Below are 19,846 nucleotides of genomic sequence, written 5' to 3'. Positions count from 1 at the left end.
TGCAGCAAATTCAAGTTTTGTTTTTTGGAACTTCCTGGAATATTTTTTTCAGATATTTCCCATCTGTGGTTGGGTCATTGTGGGCTGGATGCAGAACCCATGGATATGAAGAACCAACTATAATGGTTTATAGACTAGTCATCATAAGATAACTTTTTGAGTGCCATGTTCAGAGTTACTGTAGGAGAATTCAATTTATATAAAATCATCATTCAAAAATCTAAATCTTCCTTCAGAGTAGTGTGACTTAGTAGAGTGGGCTTTGAGGCCATTGAAACCTGGATTCAAGTCCTGCCAATTACTGGTTCTGTAGCATTTTTTTTTCTCTTTATTATAATATAAATTTATTTGGTTGATTATTTATCTGCCCCACTCAATAAATGAATTCTCTTCAAGGGCCAAGATAATTTATAATTTTGCTTATCATTTGTTTAATAGTAACTGACACAGAGTAGACACCAAATAATTTTTAAATGAATGAATAATCTATTTAATTTTTTTTGAGAAACTGCATGATACTTGACATTTTAAAAGTACTAAATTTAGTCCATTATGTCTGATGCTACTGGATTATTAGGTTTTGGGTGCAAGGGATGGATGAGTAAAAGCTAATCCTTGCCTTCAAAGATTTATAATATGGTAGAAGAGAAACTCATACAATTAAATATCATACAAGCCAGATTGCAATACATGCTATAAAAGACATATAAATACATCTCCATGAGAACATAGAGAAAGCAAATCTGCCAAGATATGGACAAGGCTTTAAAAAGGCAGAGATTATTTGAAATCTGCCTTGAATGTAGTTTTGGTTAAAAATGAGAACCAGGAAAGGGTGGTCCTGTAGTCTTAAACAGAAATATTTTAACTTCTCTCAGCCTTAGTTTCTTCCCACACACAGTGGGGGTTCTTAGGATTAAATGAGAGAGCCAAATAAAAAACCTTTCTCATCTCTACTGTGTAAAAGGTGCTCAATTCTCGTGACATTACGGAATCAATGTTCACATGTACAGAAGAACAAAAGAGAAAGATCTAGAAGAAGAGCTAGGGTGAAGGAGCTGTAAGTGTGTACATAAGGACTAGAGAAAGGGTGTGTGTGTGTGTGTGTGTGTGTGAATACACATTCCTGGATGTGTGCCATGTGGGAGCAAAGTGCGAGTGTGGGAGCTAGGACAACCACAGTGAAAAACCCAAACAGCAAGAAGAGATTATGAAGAGGAAAGGAAGGGAAACTCCATCAGGTAGAACAGAAGTGTGACTTACAGCATGTAATATGTCCCCGACTTCAATGAAAGCCACCTTCCCAGGGCCACCAACATCTGGGTGCAGTCCAGTCCCTGGAACTTTAAAAGTAACACGCAGTGAGCTCCTTGAAGGCAACAGCCATGATTCTGTAACAGGGGTAAGTTTGTAAAATTTCAAAGGGCTTTTCTCTTTTTTCCTGAGCAGAAATCTTTGCACCAGTCTGCCTTAGGCTGTGATGTGCCCAGAAGAAGGTGAGAATTTGTTACAGGAGAACAAGACAAAGCATGATGTTCTGCTTCCGTCATTCAAAAAACAGGGTTATGCCAGCCCCTGAAAAAGGGATTCACTGAACTCCTTTGTGAGGCCTTGGTTGCTTAACAACCATGCATGGAGGCTTCAGATCATAGAGGCCTGACACAATAAAGGAAAAATATATTTTTTAATTAAAAAAAGAAAAGGTAGCCTGTTTGTCACTAAGAATCAGCCAGGTGAATGAAATCAGGAAGCAGTTATGATGGAAAGAAAGATCTGGACTTTGCTAGTGTGGGGAATTGTGGGACTTAGGAAAAGAAGGGGAGAGAGAGGAAAAAAACAAGGACAGAGGGAGACAGAGACAGACAGAGACAGACAGAGACAGACAGACAGACAGACAGACAGACAGACAGACAGAGGTGAAATAGTGAAGGCGGTTCTAATCTCCCCTTCCTTAGCTCTTCTGCGTTTGGTCCAGACAGGGACAGGCACACTAGGGAAGCAAGGATAGTTCCTCCAGAGGCAGAGCAGGGGTGACTTTTGAAGAGACTCCCATGGACTCTGGAATGAGGTGGCCCTGCAGGTGGCACGTCCCCAGACAAGCCCAGGGACCCAGCCAGCGCCAGGCTGTGCGGTGCGGCAGGGCAGAGATGTAGAGAGGACCCAGAAACCTCAAGCCGCTCTGCTTGTCAGAGGCAGGCAAAACCCTGCCAGACTCCAAAGGTCCCAGTAGCACTGGGGGGAAACTGAAATGAGGACAGGTCAGCCAGGGCCCGCTCCAGACTTTGACCGGGCAAGTGATTGACCCCAGGTCACACCCACCCAAGTCAGCCACAAACACCCACAGGGCCGGCAGCACCGAGAGGGCGGGACAGCAGCCTGGAGGCCAGGGCAGCAGACAGCTGTGCCCGAGGACACCGCCTCCTCCTCCCACCGCCGAGGCTGTACAAGCCTCAGCTCTTCCCCGGATCCAGATGCACTGGGAGGAAGAGGTTATCTGAGAAGCTGAGCCAAGGGGAGCAGAATAGTAGCCCCCACGGAGTGGGACTACATTTTACACCAGCTGTTCAGTTAATGTTATTCCTCTCTCTGACCTTGAGGGAAGCTTGGGAAGGAAGCCAAAAATAGTATAGATGAAGTAAAGTTCATGACTCTGCACGTCCAAGCTGCACTGTAGGTTGAATTGTGTAACTCCATCACATGTTCTCTTTGGGTTTGTGCAAAAAGGCAGCGTAAGCACAAACGTACTGGTAGGACTTCCAAAGGAATGAATTCTTTGAATGAGCAGGGACATTCATCCTCTGTGGTCTGACTTTCAGGGGGAGGATTGAATGACTGAGAAGGAGGGAGAGAGAGGAAAGGGAACCGGCGAAGAGTTTGTCTGTTTTGTTCTCTGATGTGTTGGCAGCGGTGCCTGGAGCATAGTAAGTGCTCCACAAAGCTGTGTCACTTGAATGAAGAAACAAACACGTGTTGAGTACCTACCTTGTGCCAGACATTGTAAAACATGATCTTATTTAATTTTCACAACAGCCTTTTGAAGTTGATATTATCATCACTGTTTGATAGATAAAGAAGTTCACACAAATCGAATAACACCTTCAGGGTCACACACCTGAGAAGTGTGTGATGGGGACAGAATTCAAACACCGGCCAGACTCATTACATGGACTTCTCAGTGTTTTTCCTCCCATGGAAGGAAACCTCCTTATACAGAAGAAATTCCAATGGTATATCCGCCCTCCATTTTATCTTACAAGGAGGATCTCGGTGTTCTCTGCCACAACCAGATGCCCGCTGCAAAAACAATGCTTCTGCTGCCGTGATCACACTGCAAAAGTAACACTGATAGTGCGGCCACTGCTGGGTCTGAACAGAAATGCTGTTAGTTATCTGCATAGAAAGGAATCACAGGAAAGCAGAAAAGGCCATGTGGGAAAATAAAATGCCATCCCAGAAAAAGAAAAAAGGAAAGAAAAAATGGAAATCATAACATAACTCATAACTTTAACTGAAATAACGCATTTTTAAATGTCAAAAGAACCCTTGAGCCTTGTGTAACCAAAATAAACAACAAAATAGGCCAAATTGCCCAAAGTAAGTCCTTTCTTGCGTTTCCAGTGACGTTACAAACCACAAAAGTATCCACCATCTTTTAAATTACAGCCTGGGGTTTCACTCTCTGCCAGGCTGTTTGGTCACACACCATCATCTACATTAACATTTGCCCCACCCTTCTGCTTTGATCTGAGAGTCCCTCTAAATTCAACAGACATCCACACTGCTGCAGGGGCAAAATCATTGTACTGTCGGAGACTTGCATTCCATTTATCCCAGTTATAAAAATTAGCAAGGGCCCATAGCCTAAGGGTCTAAAGAAAATCTGGCTCAATCTAAAAGAAATAAAGCTGGATGCGTAAAAATGGAAATACAACCAGCAACACAGATATTTCCCTTCCAATTGTGGGTCTTGCCGATAAGACTCTGATTTCCAAATAGTACAAGGAAAAGAGAAATGATTAGGAGCAAGTCACTTATCTCTAAAATAAGACAATTGGACATGTGAACCTCTAAGATCCCTTCCAACTCAGTAGATCTACGATTATGAGTCTGGGAAACCTGAGGAAGTTTTCCAGGCTTCTCTGTGTAATGGAAAAGCATATCCCAGCTTCTTGGGGGAAGTTAATTAACCTCATTAACTTAAGATTCTTCATCCTCAGGGGACAGGTAGTGATACACAGTTCATAGGATTGCTGTATATAGCGGATGGAAAAATGGGAAAGTCAGGCTTGCTCATATACTTTTTAAAGCTTTTCATGTTTAAAGGAATTTTAGAAAGCATGGACGAAGGAGGGAACTAACATTTGGAAAGTGCCACAGCATTCAACGTGCAAAGCTGATTTTCTCTTTATGCTACTGTATCGTACAAGATGACATCTTTTGGAAAAGTTGAGACACTGCTGTTTTGATATCCATCAGCACCACACAGTGGGAACCCAAGAACTGGAAAAATCCCATTCAGGTATTTGACAGCCTCCAACGATTTCAGACACGCCAACAAAGAACCCTCCCTAACCTGAAGTCCCAGAACACGATCTAGCCTGTTCCCCACCTCCACCCAAGGCTGTCACACCCCAGGACGCCAGAAGGAGACTCCCTCAGCGTGGGACTGACGTAGCACCGATGGTGGGCCTCGAGTGAGCTGCTCAGCTCTGAGAGCTTAGTTATTCAGATTTAAATCTGGTGGCAGAGGAACCATGTGCTCACGAATGGTTACTATCATGTGACATCTGACCTGTATAAGGTTTTTTTTTAAATAGAATCAGTTACCAGCATTTAAAAATCAGGAGATTACACATCAAAACCAGTATTTTCAGGTCCCATCAGAGCACCTAAGAGCACTGGGCTCACATTGTCAGCAGGCAGCAAAGGGCTGGAGGAGATAGGCCTTCTCCACTGAGATGGACATTTCTTCTCAAGTTTATCTCAGTCCTACCTGGCTCACTTCACTCCAGTAAATTCTCTGCCTGGTCCCTAGAGGCATTTGAGTGCAACCACTGACTCGAATACGTACGTAGACAAGGAAACCTTCTGAAAGCCCCCAACTGCCAGGGTGCAGCCCCCTCAGGATGTAAGGGGCACCTCTGGCATCTAATCATGAAGCTGATCTAACAAGACACCTGTTCTAGGGACCCCTGAAAACCAAATGATGGAAGGAAGTTCAGTGCTGTGGCCAACAGGCTGGAGAATTCTTACAGCACCAACAAGGAATGAGGGCCAGGCCACAAGCACAGTTGCACTGGCTTTTTTGTTTGTTTTCTCGATAATTTTAAAACCTTTATTTTTTTGTGGGGAGGTAAAAATAAATTAGGATTTATTTATGTCTTAATAGAAGTACTGGGGATTGAACCCAGGACCTTGGGCATGCTAGGCATGCACTCTACCACTGAGCTATTCCTTCCCCTCCCAGAAGCAGTTTTAATATTGCAGTTGCTCTTCAACTGTTCTGCTCTGCCAAGCCTGCTACATAAAATGCCATTTTATAAGATACCATGTTAATTAGCCAACAAATACATTGTGGAGACATTTCCGCTATCTACTGGAAGATTTCAGCCTACTTAAGGAAGTCAGTGTTTTCCTTAAAGTAAAAGCATTCTCGCTTCTACAGGTCTCTTCCACAAAAATAAACCCCGTTCTGTGGAAATATGATAAAGCCCAGAGACCCTGTGCTTTTATTTATCAAAGCTTAGCAGACAGATCCTTACTTCCCCAAAGCCCGCACTTGGCTCATCTCAGTGGAATTACTTTTGTTTCTCTGAAGTTTCCCGGTGTGTGATGGGTGCCAGCCTGGATGCCAGTCCCAGAATCAGGTCCTGCTTGTGGGAAACGGCTCAACACACTTAGACTTTCATGTTAGTGCATCCCATTCAAGAGCTCATGCTTTCTCATCCTTTTCTGAACTCTGGCAAGGCCTCTTCATTCTCTGACAAGTGAAAAGCAGGATTCTTCACTGGGCTGTTAGTGCTTCCTAGTTGGAGCCACGCAATGTGAATAGTGTTCCTCCCAAGAGATTGTTCAAGGAGGCAGCCAGCAATCCCAGGGGTACCCTGCTTGTCCAAAAACATGGGAAACAAAATTACACCCTCAATTTATACCCCTCCTTAAATTTCTCCTAAAAAAGGAATCCAGCAAGGAGAATGACGCTGCTAACTTTGTGTGTTCTCGGCAGCCTGTTACAGCCCCTGAACAGTGAATGCTGTGGATTTCCCCTAAATTACAGAAAAGGTCATGGAGTGACAGACAGAGAATGTACAGGGTTTAGAATGCAGAGACACCGTGGTGATCTCTGATGGCTAAGGCTCCTTTTGCATGGAATACACGTTGCTCTTTTTCCTTCAGATAGATTTAAATGGAAGTTGGGAGGAAGTTAAAGTGCTTTCAACAGTAAGAAATGTTCCCATTCCTTTGCTCCAAATGGAAGTTTCAGGCCAGTTACCAGTGCATTCTTTATTGATAATGAAATGCAAAGTTTAAAGTGAACTCACTGTGGTCACACAGGCACACAATTCCGTATGAGTCAAAATTCTGCAAACCACCTAATAATATCACCCGCGGTGCCAGATTCAACCCTGACATGATGAAAGGCAGCTGTGGTGGCCTGAAAACTGTCCTCACCGGGGAAGGAATCAACATTCGATCACTTCGTGGTTTTCGGTGAAACTCATCTCTCGTGTGCTTTTCTTTTTCCTTCAGTGTTTATTTAATTCCACCAAATTCTCCATAGGTTTTTTTCTGTCCATTAGACAAAAATTATGTATAAATAATTATTTCTTTTGAGACTGATAAAATCATATCGCACTTCCAAAAAGCCACCTTTCTATAAATCAAGACAGTCTATTTTAAAACACAAAGAAAAGAAAATGATTGTCCATTTCTTAATTTAAAAGTACTTTAGGTTTTTAATGTTGAACATTGCATTGAATTAATATGCTCACTCTAAATTTTTACTTTAGGGAGGAATTGGTTAATGTATTCCTTTTTTGAGAAGACAAACACAAGATTGAACAATTTTTTTTCCCCTCTAGTGGAAATCTGATGTGCACCTAAGTATCCAAGATGCCACACTGCTAGCAATTAGCTGCTATATGTGTTAGATGTTAACACACACTTCAGATTTATACTGTAGTGCCTCAATTAGTATTTAGCCTAGACTTCGTAAGAATTTCCAACACTGGTCTTTTTTTTTTTTTTTTTTACAAATTTAATAGAAAACACAGATGAGTATAGAAAGATACCAAACGAACAACCCCAGAAATCCAAATCTCCTTAATTCACAGGCCACATAAGGAAAGGACGGTCTCTAGATATTTCTTTTACCTTTACTCTGACAGCAATTCAGTAACTAAACTGCTTGTATTGAATTTTCTAGAAAGTGAGCAGAGAATGGGAATCTATTTGACACAAATCACCTACAGATGTTTAAATTGCTTCAACTCATTTCGATTTTTGCTGCTTAGGCCCACAGTTTAAAATAAACAATTATGAAAAACAAAACCCTGTATATGCATAATTTTTAAAGGAAACACTAATAAAATAAATATATATATAAAATGAGAGAATGTATATAAAACTGCTTTTCAAACTATGCTGTTATAGGAGTTCTTTTGCCTCCTTTAAATTATGAGGTCCTTGTGGGTGTGTCTTCTAAATTCCTCGTAATTTTGCAACTCCTACTATATAGTGCTTATTATAGTATTCTAATTCAGCTGGGGAAAGCGTCGACATAAAATATTCAGATAGTTGAGGCAAAAGGTTTTATATATCGAATAATCTCAGTAATGCTTTAATCTCCTAATTCATTTTGCACATGTGAGTGGGAATATGACAATCCGTGTTTTTCTAAATGCTGCCGTGACCGGCACCTAGACAAGGAAGAGAAACCAAGAGCTATTTCTGCAGGTGGCCACTGATGCTAAATGAAGCAGAACAGCATGTGAGTCCTAACCGCTATTTCTGGTGCCGCGAAAGATCTGCAGAAGTTCAGTGAGTGAAGAATCTCCAGGCACATGAGAGTTAATGTCTTTACAAGTGATTTAGCACAAGTCTTCTCTTATTTTAGAATGTAACTGTTCTGATGACTTAAATTTGTTTTTCTCTGCAGTGTCTAGACAGGCACAAGAGAAACCCTGAAATTAGAAATAAACATGTTTTCCTTTGTACAAAAGAATGAAACCACTAGTGCCTCCACCAGTAGACCTTTGAGGGGTAGATCCGGTAATGGTGAGTGGTCGTCTGAGCTCCTGGCATTCTCAAAGGTCCTCCTCATAAAAACGACCCACGAGTGGGAGGTCGGCTCTGGCTCAGTGGGATACGAGTATACGAGTAGTAGTATACGAGACTGGGATGCAGAGGCCTGGGCTGCTTGGGAGCGAGCCCCAGCTCCCAGGCATGTGGTCCCCGAAACAGCACACCAAAGACCCCGGTTTCTTTCTCCAGCCCTCTAGATGATTTGCGATTGCTCACCATGAGATGAGTTTGCCCATGATATTGATAATTAAGGACATGTGTCCCGTTTCCTCTTGAGTTGTGCATTTTTGTTTCCTTTCTTTCGCAAAGAGGTTAAATAAGGACACCACCTAAGACTTATTCAAATTCATTTGCCCGTTGTCACCCAGGTGGCTCCACCCAGCAGAGTGCACAGCAGTGCTCTAGACAGAAAAGCGCAAACCAAAGTGAGATGGAAACTAAAAATAAAGTTGAATGCTTTGATTTCAGATGGGGCCTAGAACAATTTGAAAAATCGAATACAGGGGATCTACTGTTCAATATGATAAATACAATTAACACTGCGGTATGTTAAACAGGAAAGTGTTGAGAGAGTAAGTCCTAAGAGTTCTCATCACAAGGAAACATTTTTTTCTATTTCTTTAATTTTGTGTTATAAGAGATGATGGGTGTTCACTAAATTATTATGACAATCACTTCATGAGGTATGGAAGTCATTTATGATACACATCTTCAATGTGTACGGTGCTGCAAGTCAATTATATCTCAATAAAACTGAAAGAAAACAATTGAATACAAATACTGATATTTATCAGAGTCCAATAACATAAAGGATTTCTCTCCTTTCCAATTCTCAAAGTTAATTCCCCATTATTTAACTTTAACTTATTTAGAGACATCGGTTAAATAAAAGCCAAGGATTAAAAACTGCCAATATTGGTCATACTTGTTAAATGAAATTATCTGACACTGCTTGAGAACTCAATACATTCGGGGAAGTGTACAACACTGGACAAACCCTTGGAAAGAAGAACTATTTCTTGCTGTGTCAGGCTTCCTGGACCCCAAGGAGAATGAGCCGTTGGAGCACTAGAGCTGGAGGAACGGATCCTGTCGGCTCTGGGAAGGCTGGGACCTTGCTTATCATTTGTCCAGTACCCCTGGCGCACAGCCCAAAGCAGGCCTTCTTGTTGGATGGATGGGTGCACGGGTGGGTGCATGGGTGGGTGCACGGGTGGGTGCACCGGTGGGGGCACGGGTGGGTGCACCTATCAAGAAGGCTGGAAGCAGGAAGCATGAGCCACCCCAGTGCTTCCTCTAGGGTTGTTCTTTCTGCCCTGGTTTCAACAAAGCAGCAGAAAAGTGGAACAATAATAGGATTAGGGCTCTAGGGAAGTAGATAAGCCACTAACTCCCTTCCCTGCTCCAGTCTGCCCTTGGTAGCACTGTCCCTCCTTCCTGTTCCCAGCTCTCCTTGTATCTGATCAGCCCGCCCCAGGACCGGCACCGCTGCGGCACCTGCAGCGCGTCGCCCCCGCGCCCCCCCCCCCCCACGCAGGCTCCTCCCGGAGCCGGCTGAAGGAAGGGCTCCTGAAACAGCGCTGAGCACAGGCAAACACGGTATCCAACCTTAGCAAGCTTGCACAGCCCTCAAAAGCGTGAGCTTATCTTCCATTTCTTTCGTGTCTCTGCCTATTACTTCTAACAATGCAGATCTTGCACCCAGGACAAGAGTTATTATGTGACTGAACATCTTTCATAGGTTTGGTCAGGTGGTAAGTAATGGTTTGGTACATCCCAGTTTGTATGTCGCCAATAATACTATGTTTCAGTATCCTTGCCAGTGCGTAAAATGTCCATTTTTCACTAGGTGATTGACAATGCAATCTCTCTCTCTCTCTCTCTCTATGTATATATACACACACACACATACATATACATATGTATATATATTTGTACCATATATTCCTAAGACTGAAATCTGATAGTTAATAAACTTTTATTGTTGACAGTTTCAAGTATAACCCTAGACTCCCCCAGGACACGGAAGTTCTTCAGGGATTGAAAATACCAACACTGAGCCAAATTCTCATCCTACAGAAGCACAGAGAGTATCACTGGATCACAATTACTTGGAATTTTAATATTTTGGTTCTGGGTCCCAGGAGAATACTAAAAGAGCATATGTTCCTTCTATGGAACACTTTGGAACCTTTGCCACATTCTACTGAACTCTTTGGAACCTTGTTCCCTAATTTCACGGAGAAAGTCCCTTATAGCCGTCATACTCAAAAGTAGAATTTACCATATTGATCTTTTAAAAAAAAAATCACAGGTCTTAAAAATATGGTTGGGTAAGTTTAGACAAATGCATTCATTGAGTAACCAGTTTTTTAGTAACTGAAAAATTAAGATAGGGAGCATTGCTAACAACCTAGAACGTTCCCTCATCTTTCTTTTCAGTTTATCCTCCTCCCCGAGGCAACCGTTGTTCTGATGGTTTCTATCTGCATAGATTGGTTTTATCTGTTTTTGAATTTTGCGTGAACGGAATCATGCAGTATGTTCTCTTTTGTGGCTGGCTTCTTTTGCTCAACGTGACGGTTTTAAGATTTACACAAAATGTAGGAGTTCCTTTTTTGCTTGCTGATGATATTTCATTCTATGAAATTATCACACTGTGCTTATCCGTTATTAATTAACACAGAAGCTGGTTGGGCACATGATGGTACTTCAGTAAAACAAACGTGGTGATTCCTGTTCATTCAATCTGCAATTTATACTTGGCTTTTGCTAATGACTATACCCATAACTAACTCTGATTTTTAATCCTTCAATCCTCAAAGGGATTAAAAAAAAGAGAGAGCATAGGAAAACTGGGAGTTCCCTGAGAGTCTGCACCTGAGTAGAAAGCACAAGGAGTAAGAGACAGGAGGTATCAGAGGAGACGTCTTCAACACGAACCGAATTTCCTCCAGGTCCTGGCTCTCGTCAAGGATTGTGAAAAGAGTGAATCATATGTGGGTCTAACCCTCCCTCAATGTTATCTTCCTCTTATCTTTCCTAGCTCTTTTGACCACTGGTTAAAAATTCTTTTCCTTTGTAGGTAATCTAAATACTGTCAGCTAGTCAAGAAAACCTTGCTTGCTTGGGTATTCTGTAATTTCCCTTAGTGTGGCAGTGAGGGTAATGGTACATATAAAAAAGTATTTTGAGTCCCTTTCCTTGTGACCAAGCACACATCAAAAAAGCAGGAAGGGAGGTGGGAGGAAATTATGCAATTTATTGTGATTTCTCATCATCAAGAACTTACTGTGTCCACGGGGAAAGAATAATAGGTCCTATAAAGATTTCTTTTGGTTATTTGGGATTCCTCCCTTAAGATGTTTAAAACCTATTTGGGGAAAACATAGACAAATCAATCTAATTTGATCTAATTAGGTGTCCACAGGAAACATCATTCCAGCTAAGTATGGAGAAAGCAGTATTAAAAAAAATAAAGGAGAACTGAACATTATAAGGAGATTAAAGAAACTAATTATTGCAAATACTGTGGGTAAATAGTGGTTTCCAACTAGAGATTAATTTTTAAGCCAATGACTATTTATAAGATCAAATCTTTAACAGTTTTGTAGAATTTTTTTAAATGTGTCATTCAAGTGTTATCCCTTGCTTCTCAACTGAAAATGGAGTTGCTAATGTTTAGAATTACTTGAATTACAAGTCCTCACTTCCTAGGATTTCCTCAGCAGGGTCCATCATCTTTGTGGAGGTGCTATTTCAGAGCAGCAGCTCCCAGAAAAAGCTACATTTATAGTTGCCTAGAAGACTTGGCAGGTCTCAGTGATGTACTGAACAGAGGTGTGTAGAGCCCAAACTGTGCAAAACCTACAGCCTAGGTGAAAAGTAGCACAAGAGTATTGCATTGGGCATCTCTCGAACATCAGCCATGTCCAGAGGAGAAGTTAATCCAATCTGAAAATAAGGAACATTATCATCTTTAGAATAAGACACTTTACATTGGGAAAAAAACTGGAGATGCCAGAAATCACAACCCTACTGCTGATATGACTCAAATAGATTACAGTATCTAATTAGCATGAATGCGAAATTCTTACCCCTATACATTTTTGAATTTATAATATCACTAAATTAACTTTTATTAAAGAACTAGATTTTTCTGCTTATTAAGAGACTGAAAAGGAAGAACAAACACTGTCTTATATGAGATTTTTATTTGAACGTTCTATAAAAGTGTAATCACGTTTAATGTTGTTAGGAAGAAAGTATTATTTAATGCTATCTTGTAATTTTCCTGAATATTTATGAGCCAATGGTACTTTTTACAAGAACATATAAAATATGGCTATGGTTGTCTGTTTTACGCCTGTTTAAAAACCTCTACATATGTTTTTTAATCAAAACTTTATGGAGTTTATTTTAGTATGAACATATAGGTAGTGAAGGTTTTTTTTTTTTTTCCCCAACCTCAGTTCTCAAAATATACTGAATTGAAACCAGATATTCATGTTGGATTACAGCCAAGGATTCCTTCATCTTAGCCATTGCTCTTGGCCAGAACTAAGGCTCTGCCCCACATCTACCCAGGAAAACTACAGTCCAGGGTTGTCCAGTTTTCTTGGAATGAAGTGCACTGTCTGGAATTTCCAGGAAGAAAGTACATTTAACCAGTGAATAATGTGCTCACAGGTGGGCTGGCGAGACCATCCTCCTGGTCACTAATGAGCTCCCCAGTCCCCACGAAGGTCAGCTGCCCTGCCTCATCTTCCCCTCGTCCTGTGAGTCACTGCTGTGCTTACAAAGATAAGCCCAAGAGTACAACCACTTTATCTTCCATAGAAATACTAAATGGACGCGCTTTTCCATTATGCTGGGTTCTGTAATGAAAGCCCTAGGAAGTGACTATAACATGAACTCATTCCTTCCGCCTCAGCAGACAGATGGATAGAAACATTCCAGTTGGTTTCCAGTCCTTTGTCTTTGGAACATTTTTGGCATTTCCTTCAGGAAACTGGAGGTTGTGACCTAAGGTTTCCTTAGTGAGCACGCTTCTGTTTCCCACAGTTAACCTTACCCAGAAATGACATCTACCCCATTAGGTGAGGTTTATCTTCATGTCCCAACTGTGTCCTGTGCATATTCAATGACACTTGAAAGCACAGATTCTGAAAGTTAACAATAGCACTGGAGAGCCAAACACACCAAAATACTTTAACATAATCCCCAGTGAAGATGCCAATAATATCAGAACAAGAATTAACTGTTACAATAATTCTGTGATGCTTGCAAAGTGTCCTCATTCTCGTTTGATAGTTGGAGAAATGAATGACTAGGGATGTTCAAGCTATTGGATACTGTGAATCAAAAATTTTCATATAAAAGTTGTAGGCTATTCAGCCTACATTCTGCAGCTTGCTCCTTTATTGATATTGTATAGTTTTATATTGTTCAGTGGGTGGACTGGGAGAAGCCAAGACAATGTCTTGGAAAAATTAAGTAATTTAATATTATCTCCCATATTCATATCCCCACTTCTCCAGCACATTGGTGCAAAGATAAGAATGTAAGCTTCTGTGGATGGGTGTGAACCGACCATTGAGTGTCACAATTTAAATTAGATTTACAACCACATTGTTGTATAGTATTTCTTGTAGAACTCAAGTTTTAAGACAGAATTATTGGACTTAATTTAGTTTGGCTTGGTTGTAATTTAAAGTTCAAACAATTACATTTACTTGTCAGTGTGGTATTTGGAGGTTGGTGGTTTTCATCTCATTCTTTACTACTCTTCAGTGTTAACTTATTGAAGTTTCTCTTCCTGAAAAAGATAGAGTGGTTTCTAAACCACATTTTTTTCACACCCTAGTTTATCAGGGCAAAATCCTTTAAAGAATAACAGAAATTTGCCTTTAACTTTGATTCTAAAGAGCCACATAGTCAAATAGAATGTCTTAATAACTATTTTTTAAAAATGCTCTGCACAAAGGAATCTTTAAAAAAAATCAGTTTATTAATGTTTAAATGTTGATGAAGCTATGTGCAAAATGATCCACATTGTCAGAAACCTATTAAATACTATTTTTTTTAAAGACACTTCTCAGTTTAATTGCACTGGAAACCATACTAAAGAGACATCAATATATTTTTATTCTTTGTAACATTTATACACATCTTCAATGAACTATTTAATGAACAGCTGTACTGAAAAACTTCTCATGTTCCCTATCAGTTAAAGTAATGCTTTAAGGGCACAAGAGGGTGGTATTTTCTGAAGAAATACACATTCAATGGTGTTAACACAGGTTAGGAAAATCCAATAAGATGTGGAAACAAATACATTCAAAAATTATAAAAAGTACTTTTAACACAACAAAATACAGCGATCCTGTTGGGTTGAAATGATTCACACAACACTCTGAAATAAACATCAACAAAAGTGCCAAAGACAGATGTATTTGTTAGAAAAATTCATCAAGAAAACCTCTCAGTTTACAAAGTCACCCCTCAGTCAGTTTTCACCTTGTTTTGCTTGTTGGCTGCTCCTGTGACACTAAGGATCCTGACTGATGTCATTTAAATAAGTTGGACCTTCTTATGCAGATTTCAGCCATGATGGATATGATACTGTAACACATTTCATTGCAAAGATTTTTGCAAAGTGACTGCAACCAAATTCCAAAAAACTCGTCCAGCTTACCTGGAAACTTTGGCCTCAGCAAGTGAAATGGCTTTACATCTCCAAACCATCTCCATCACAGCCTACCTGCTGGACGCAGCCAACATGCTACAAGATGACCAAGAAATAAACCATGCCGCACCCCTAGCTCTGAATGCTAGGTAGTTAAAATATAAAGTAAAGGAATTCTGAGGAGGGTTGTGCAGGGGAAGGAAGGGTGGGATATGTAGAGCATACCTAGAGAAGCAGAAGTGAGAACAGACTCACTTGGGTTGGAAACTAAAGTGAAAGAAACATCTCAAAGGTTCCGACAGAGACGCTTTCACACGGGGACATTAGTCTTTGAGGAGGGGCCAAATGAACACTTCAGGAGCTTGACAATGCTAACCTTTGGCTCAGTGCAAAATCAAAGCTCCAGGGGGCAGGAAATAGACTCCTGGCGAGGACCTGATCTCCACCCTTCCCAGTGCATTGTTCACAGGAACTAACTCCATCCACCAACACCAGGCACCACCAGGCTGTTCTGATGCGCCTTCTCCCTCCCTCTGGCTCGCAGCAGCTCCTTCCAGGCAGCAGTGGAGGCACAGAGAGAGATTTTTTGTTTTTGTTTTTGTTTTTCCAAACACTGGGGTGGTGGGTGACCATGCAAGAACACTTCCCGCGGGTTGGCAGTTGTCACTTTTAGGAAGAAGAGTTGACATTTCCAGAAGACATGATAGTCTCTGGGTTGTCCCCATCGTCCTTCTGAGGGTGGGAGGAGTTGTCTGACTTACTGCGGCTGAATTCCATGCCGGCGATGATGGGTCGCGTGAATTTGCCAGCGGACTCTCCGCGGGGGCACTTGCAGCAGGACATGATCCGGACGAAAGCCCGGCGCATCTCCTTGTTGGACAAAGTGTAAATGATGGGGTTGGAGCCAGAGTTGAGCACAGCCAACACCAGGAAGTACTCCGTTCTGAAGAGGATGTCACAGGTCTTCACCTTGCAGCCCACGTCCAGCAGGAGCAGGATGAAGAGCGGCGCCCAGCAGGCGATGAAGACGCCCAGGACGATAATCACGGTCTTGAGCAGCGCTAGCGACTTCTCAGAGCTGCGGCTGGCCTTGGAAATGTTCTTGCGGAAGGTCAGCCGGCGGCTCCGAGTCCTGACCAGGGAGTAAATCCTGCAGTACAGGATGACGATGGAGAGCAGGAGCAGAGTGAAGACCGTGGTGCAGAAGAGGATGTAATGCTTGTGGTAGAGCGGCAGCACCGTGGAGCAGCTGGGCAGCATGCTGATGCAGTTCCAGCCCATGATGGGCAGGCCCCCCAGGATGAGGGAGATGACCCAGCAGGCGCTGATGAGCAGGAAGGAGCGGAACCTGTTGCTCCCGTTGTGGAGTTTCATCTTCAGCATGGTGATATAGCGCTCAATGGCGATGGCGAGGAGGCTGAACACGGAGGCAGACAGGGCCACAAACATACTCCCTTCCCGCAGAAACCACTGGGCGGGGGTTAGCTTGTAGGTGTTGGCCCCAGACAAAAGCAGATTGGCTGTGTAGGCCACTCCTGCCAACAGGTCTGAGAGGGCCAGGTTGCCAATAAAATAGTACATGGGCCGGTGGAACTTCTTGGTTTTCCAAATGGTCAGCAAGACAAAGATGTTCTCCAGGATGATAAAGCAGCAGATGAGAATGAACATCACTGAGATCAGTTTAATGCCGTTTTCCTTGTCCGCGCTGATGCTCAGCTTTCCCGTGTAGTTATAATGCCGCACGATGATGTCGTAGTTGACATAGTCGGATACCGATCTGCGGAAGGCCTTGACCTGCGGGATGCTAGTGGACCCCATGATGCGCACAGTCCCCAGGACCCCGGGGGTGGCCCTTCTCCAGACGAACGCTAGAGGGCGGGCCGGAGAGAACCTTCGCTTGCAGCGCCGGTGGTGAAGGGAGAAAGATCCAGGCTTTTTGTGTAGCTTTTCCTTGGCTGGAGAGGGCCTCGGAAACCGCAGCCTTAAACAAATCACAAAGAGGAGAGAGTCAGGGAAAAAGCCACAGCACACTGGCGTAATTCATTCTAGCGAAGGCATTGCTCCAATTCTCTTCTTGTTGATTTGTTTTAAGGAAACTTGGGGTGAGCACTGGGGAAGAGATTTTTAAAAAGTCAAATTCTCACTTCTTGCCAAAAGAAAAAAAAAAAAAAAGAAGAAGAAAGACACGGAGAAAAAACAAAAATTTGCCCAGACTGAAAACTCCGACTCGACAAGACGAAAAAGACCCCTAAGTTCACATCCACTCATATGGAAATGGGAAAACTGGAGAAGTAAGCCGCACATTGACTCCATTCCTGCCTCCTCAATCCCCTCGCCCCCTATTTTCCCTACCCCCACCAGATTTGCAGCCGAAAATTCTCCGAAGCGTTCGCCCGCTCAGCGGCAGGCTCATCGCCAGCTCCTGGTGGCTCTTTCGAAGAGACCCAACCGCCAATGTGAGGGCGGAGTCGCACGCCTCTGCCCTCTACCACCGCCCAGCTAAAACCACCTCCTAATTGCCATGCAAGGAATTAGATTTGCACAAAAATCATTTGACAGCGTAAGTCATTTTTTGGTCTCTATTAATAACTCTCTAGGTGCAGGTGTGCTTGGGGTCCGAAGGCGCAGCATGGTGTGGCCCGCCCTGGCCTTGCGATAAACAGGAAAGCTTAGCGTCTCCGTGAAGCAACTGCCTTTTCTTCTCCTTTTTTTTTTTCTTTCTTGCAAGCCCGTGCAAAGAAATAGAAAAGTACTCAGTGAAAACCATTCATAAGATATTGCGATAAATCCCAGAAGTTTCGTACATTTATTGATTGCAAAAGGAGTATTTTTGGTTACCGTGAGTATTGCCAAAACACACAAACACACACACACACACACAGACACACACAAAGAGAAGTTAAATGCCATTGCATTCCAAATTCCCAGTGCAAAATTGCTCTCCAGAAACTCACACAAGCCGACGTCTGGCGGTGCATTGCTAAACTAGAGGGGGCAGTTTTATTTACAGCCCTCCCTCAATACGTTGCCTCCTCTCATAGGACTAGAAAGTGTGGAGGGAAAGAAACAAGGCACTGGTTAGCAGAACTCTACCCGTAAGTTGTTTAAATGTTTTCAAGGTAACGTTGCAAATGTGATAAAAGTGGGGTGATCGAGGGGAGAGCAATCCCAGCCATACCCGGGACAGCAGAGCCTGCTCGCGCCCAGAAGCCCCCCATTTCCCTCATCTAATTCCACACCCTGCTCGCTCGCAGTGCAAGTTTAAGCCCTTACCCCCACCTACCATATTCTTTGTCTATAGGATTTCTCAAAATAAGCGCTTTCCCTCCCCCATCTCCCACCCACCGCAGCTTCCGCTGTCCCCCAGTCCCAGACGTTCTTCATTGGGGACTTAACCCTTTTCCAAACTTTCTAAGTCACAAGTGTGCCAAAAACAGCCTGATCCGTCTCGGGCTTCTTCAGTAGTCCAGAGAAGCATGTTTTCAGCACCCAGAAATGGATGTTTTAAAAGTGTTAGTTTTGCTCCTTTCTGGTTTAAAAATTTGTGCCTGCACCTGAAGACCTCCCGCCTCGGGGCTCCCCGGCGCCCCGGCCCGCCCCCGGGCCCGCAGCGGCCCCGCGCGCCCTCCTCACCTGGCTCAGGCAGGACGAAGCTGCGTTCGGGGGGCTCCAGGTCTGCCCTGCGCGCTCGGCATCTTGCTGCTGCCCGGACTGACTGCGCCACGCTCGCAACTCCCTCGAATCGGGGTCCCCTCCCTCCGCAGTCGCACACTCCAATGGCCAGCGCGCTCGCCGCGGCCCGGCTAGCTGAAGTCGCCGAGCGCCCCGCTGAGGCTGAGTGGCTTCTTTAGGAGGAGACGGGGAGGGGTGAAGGCCTCAACACTCCACGCCCTCAGCCCGCGCGCGGCTGGGGGCCCCCGGATCTCGGCTGCCGAGACTCACTGTCCAGGAAAGGTCTGGGGCAGAAACACACACATACACACACACACACACACACAAAAAGAACCCCTCCTCCCCCCAGACACCCTCCCCAAAAAAAGAGAAAAAAAGAAAAGGGGCGGAGCCTGGTGCCCCCGGACTCTAATGTATAAATCACGGCTCTCGCCCTGTTATCGGCCGCTCCAGGGCGGTGGAGGCCATTCTCTCGAGCCTTAGAAACCGGAGGAGGTGGAGAGCCTTTGGAAACTTTTCTCAAGAAAAGTCTTAGGGGCCAGAAGGCAGCCTGGCGTCTGTAGCGCATCTCTCTGGACCCCACCCCCGCAGCCCTTGGGGGATCTGAGTCCCGAGATTGTGACCCGGCGCACCCCCCACCCCACCCCACCCGCGCCGGCCGCTTCTGCGCAGGCAGGGGGCACGCGCGCCGCGACCCGCGAGTCCGGGCCGCGTTCTGGGGAGGAGAGGCTGGGAAGGGGCTGCGAGAGGTACGGAGGAGGCGAGCAGCCTGGGAGGGAGAACGGCCTGGGAGGTTCCTCCACTTCTGCACACCTCCACCCCCAAACCCCATCCCACTGCTGCCTCGAAACTTGTGGTCTGAGGGGCAGAAAGTGGTTTTCGCGGGGCGCACAGTGAAATGGATTGGCGCCTAGCGAGGTGTTGGGCGGGGGTTCCCCTCACTCAACTGGGCGCAAAATCAGGCCTTGTGTCCCAGATTCTGGCCAGTGGGGAGGCCCCTCTGACGAGGTGGGCAGCTGCCAGGGCCTGAGAGATTTCCACAGCTTGAGCAGCTCGGGAACTTCCAAAGGGAAAGAGCTGCCGGGCCCAGACCAGCCGAGGGCCTGCCGCTGCCCAGCCCGGGGCCGGCACCCTTCTCGCCCTTTCTACTTGGGTACTTGGGAGGCCCCCAGACCTTAATGC

The 19,846-nt window shown here is 44.1% G+C and overlaps 1 protein-coding gene across 1 annotated transcript; it reads right to left on the bottom strand.

Moving 5' to 3' along the window:
• Nucleotides 1-15,469: 15,469 nt before the first annotated feature.
• S1PR1 (sphingosine-1-phosphate receptor 1) lies at nucleotides 15,470-18,979 on the bottom strand. The gene is made up of 2 exons (XM_010950457.3): nucleotides 18,626-18,979; nucleotides 15,470-16,973 (listed from the first exon to the last, which is right to left on the bottom strand). Exon 2 carries the CDS (start codon nucleotides 16,808-16,810, stop codon nucleotides 15,662-15,664), a length of 1,149 nt encoding a protein of 382 aa, XP_010948759.1. The 5' UTR covers nucleotides 16,811-16,973; nucleotides 18,626-18,979; the 3' UTR covers nucleotides 15,470-15,661.
• Nucleotides 18,980-19,846: the final 867 nt, after the last annotated feature.

This window comes from Camelus bactrianus, chromosome 9 (assembly GCF_048773025.1).
Source record: "Camelus bactrianus isolate YW-2024 breed Bactrian camel chromosome 9, ASM4877302v1, whole genome shotgun sequence".
In the NCBI taxonomy this organism is placed as follows: domain Eukaryota; kingdom Metazoa; phylum Chordata; class Mammalia; order Artiodactyla; family Camelidae; genus Camelus; species Camelus bactrianus.
This window is presented reverse-complemented; position numbering and strand designations above follow the sequence as displayed.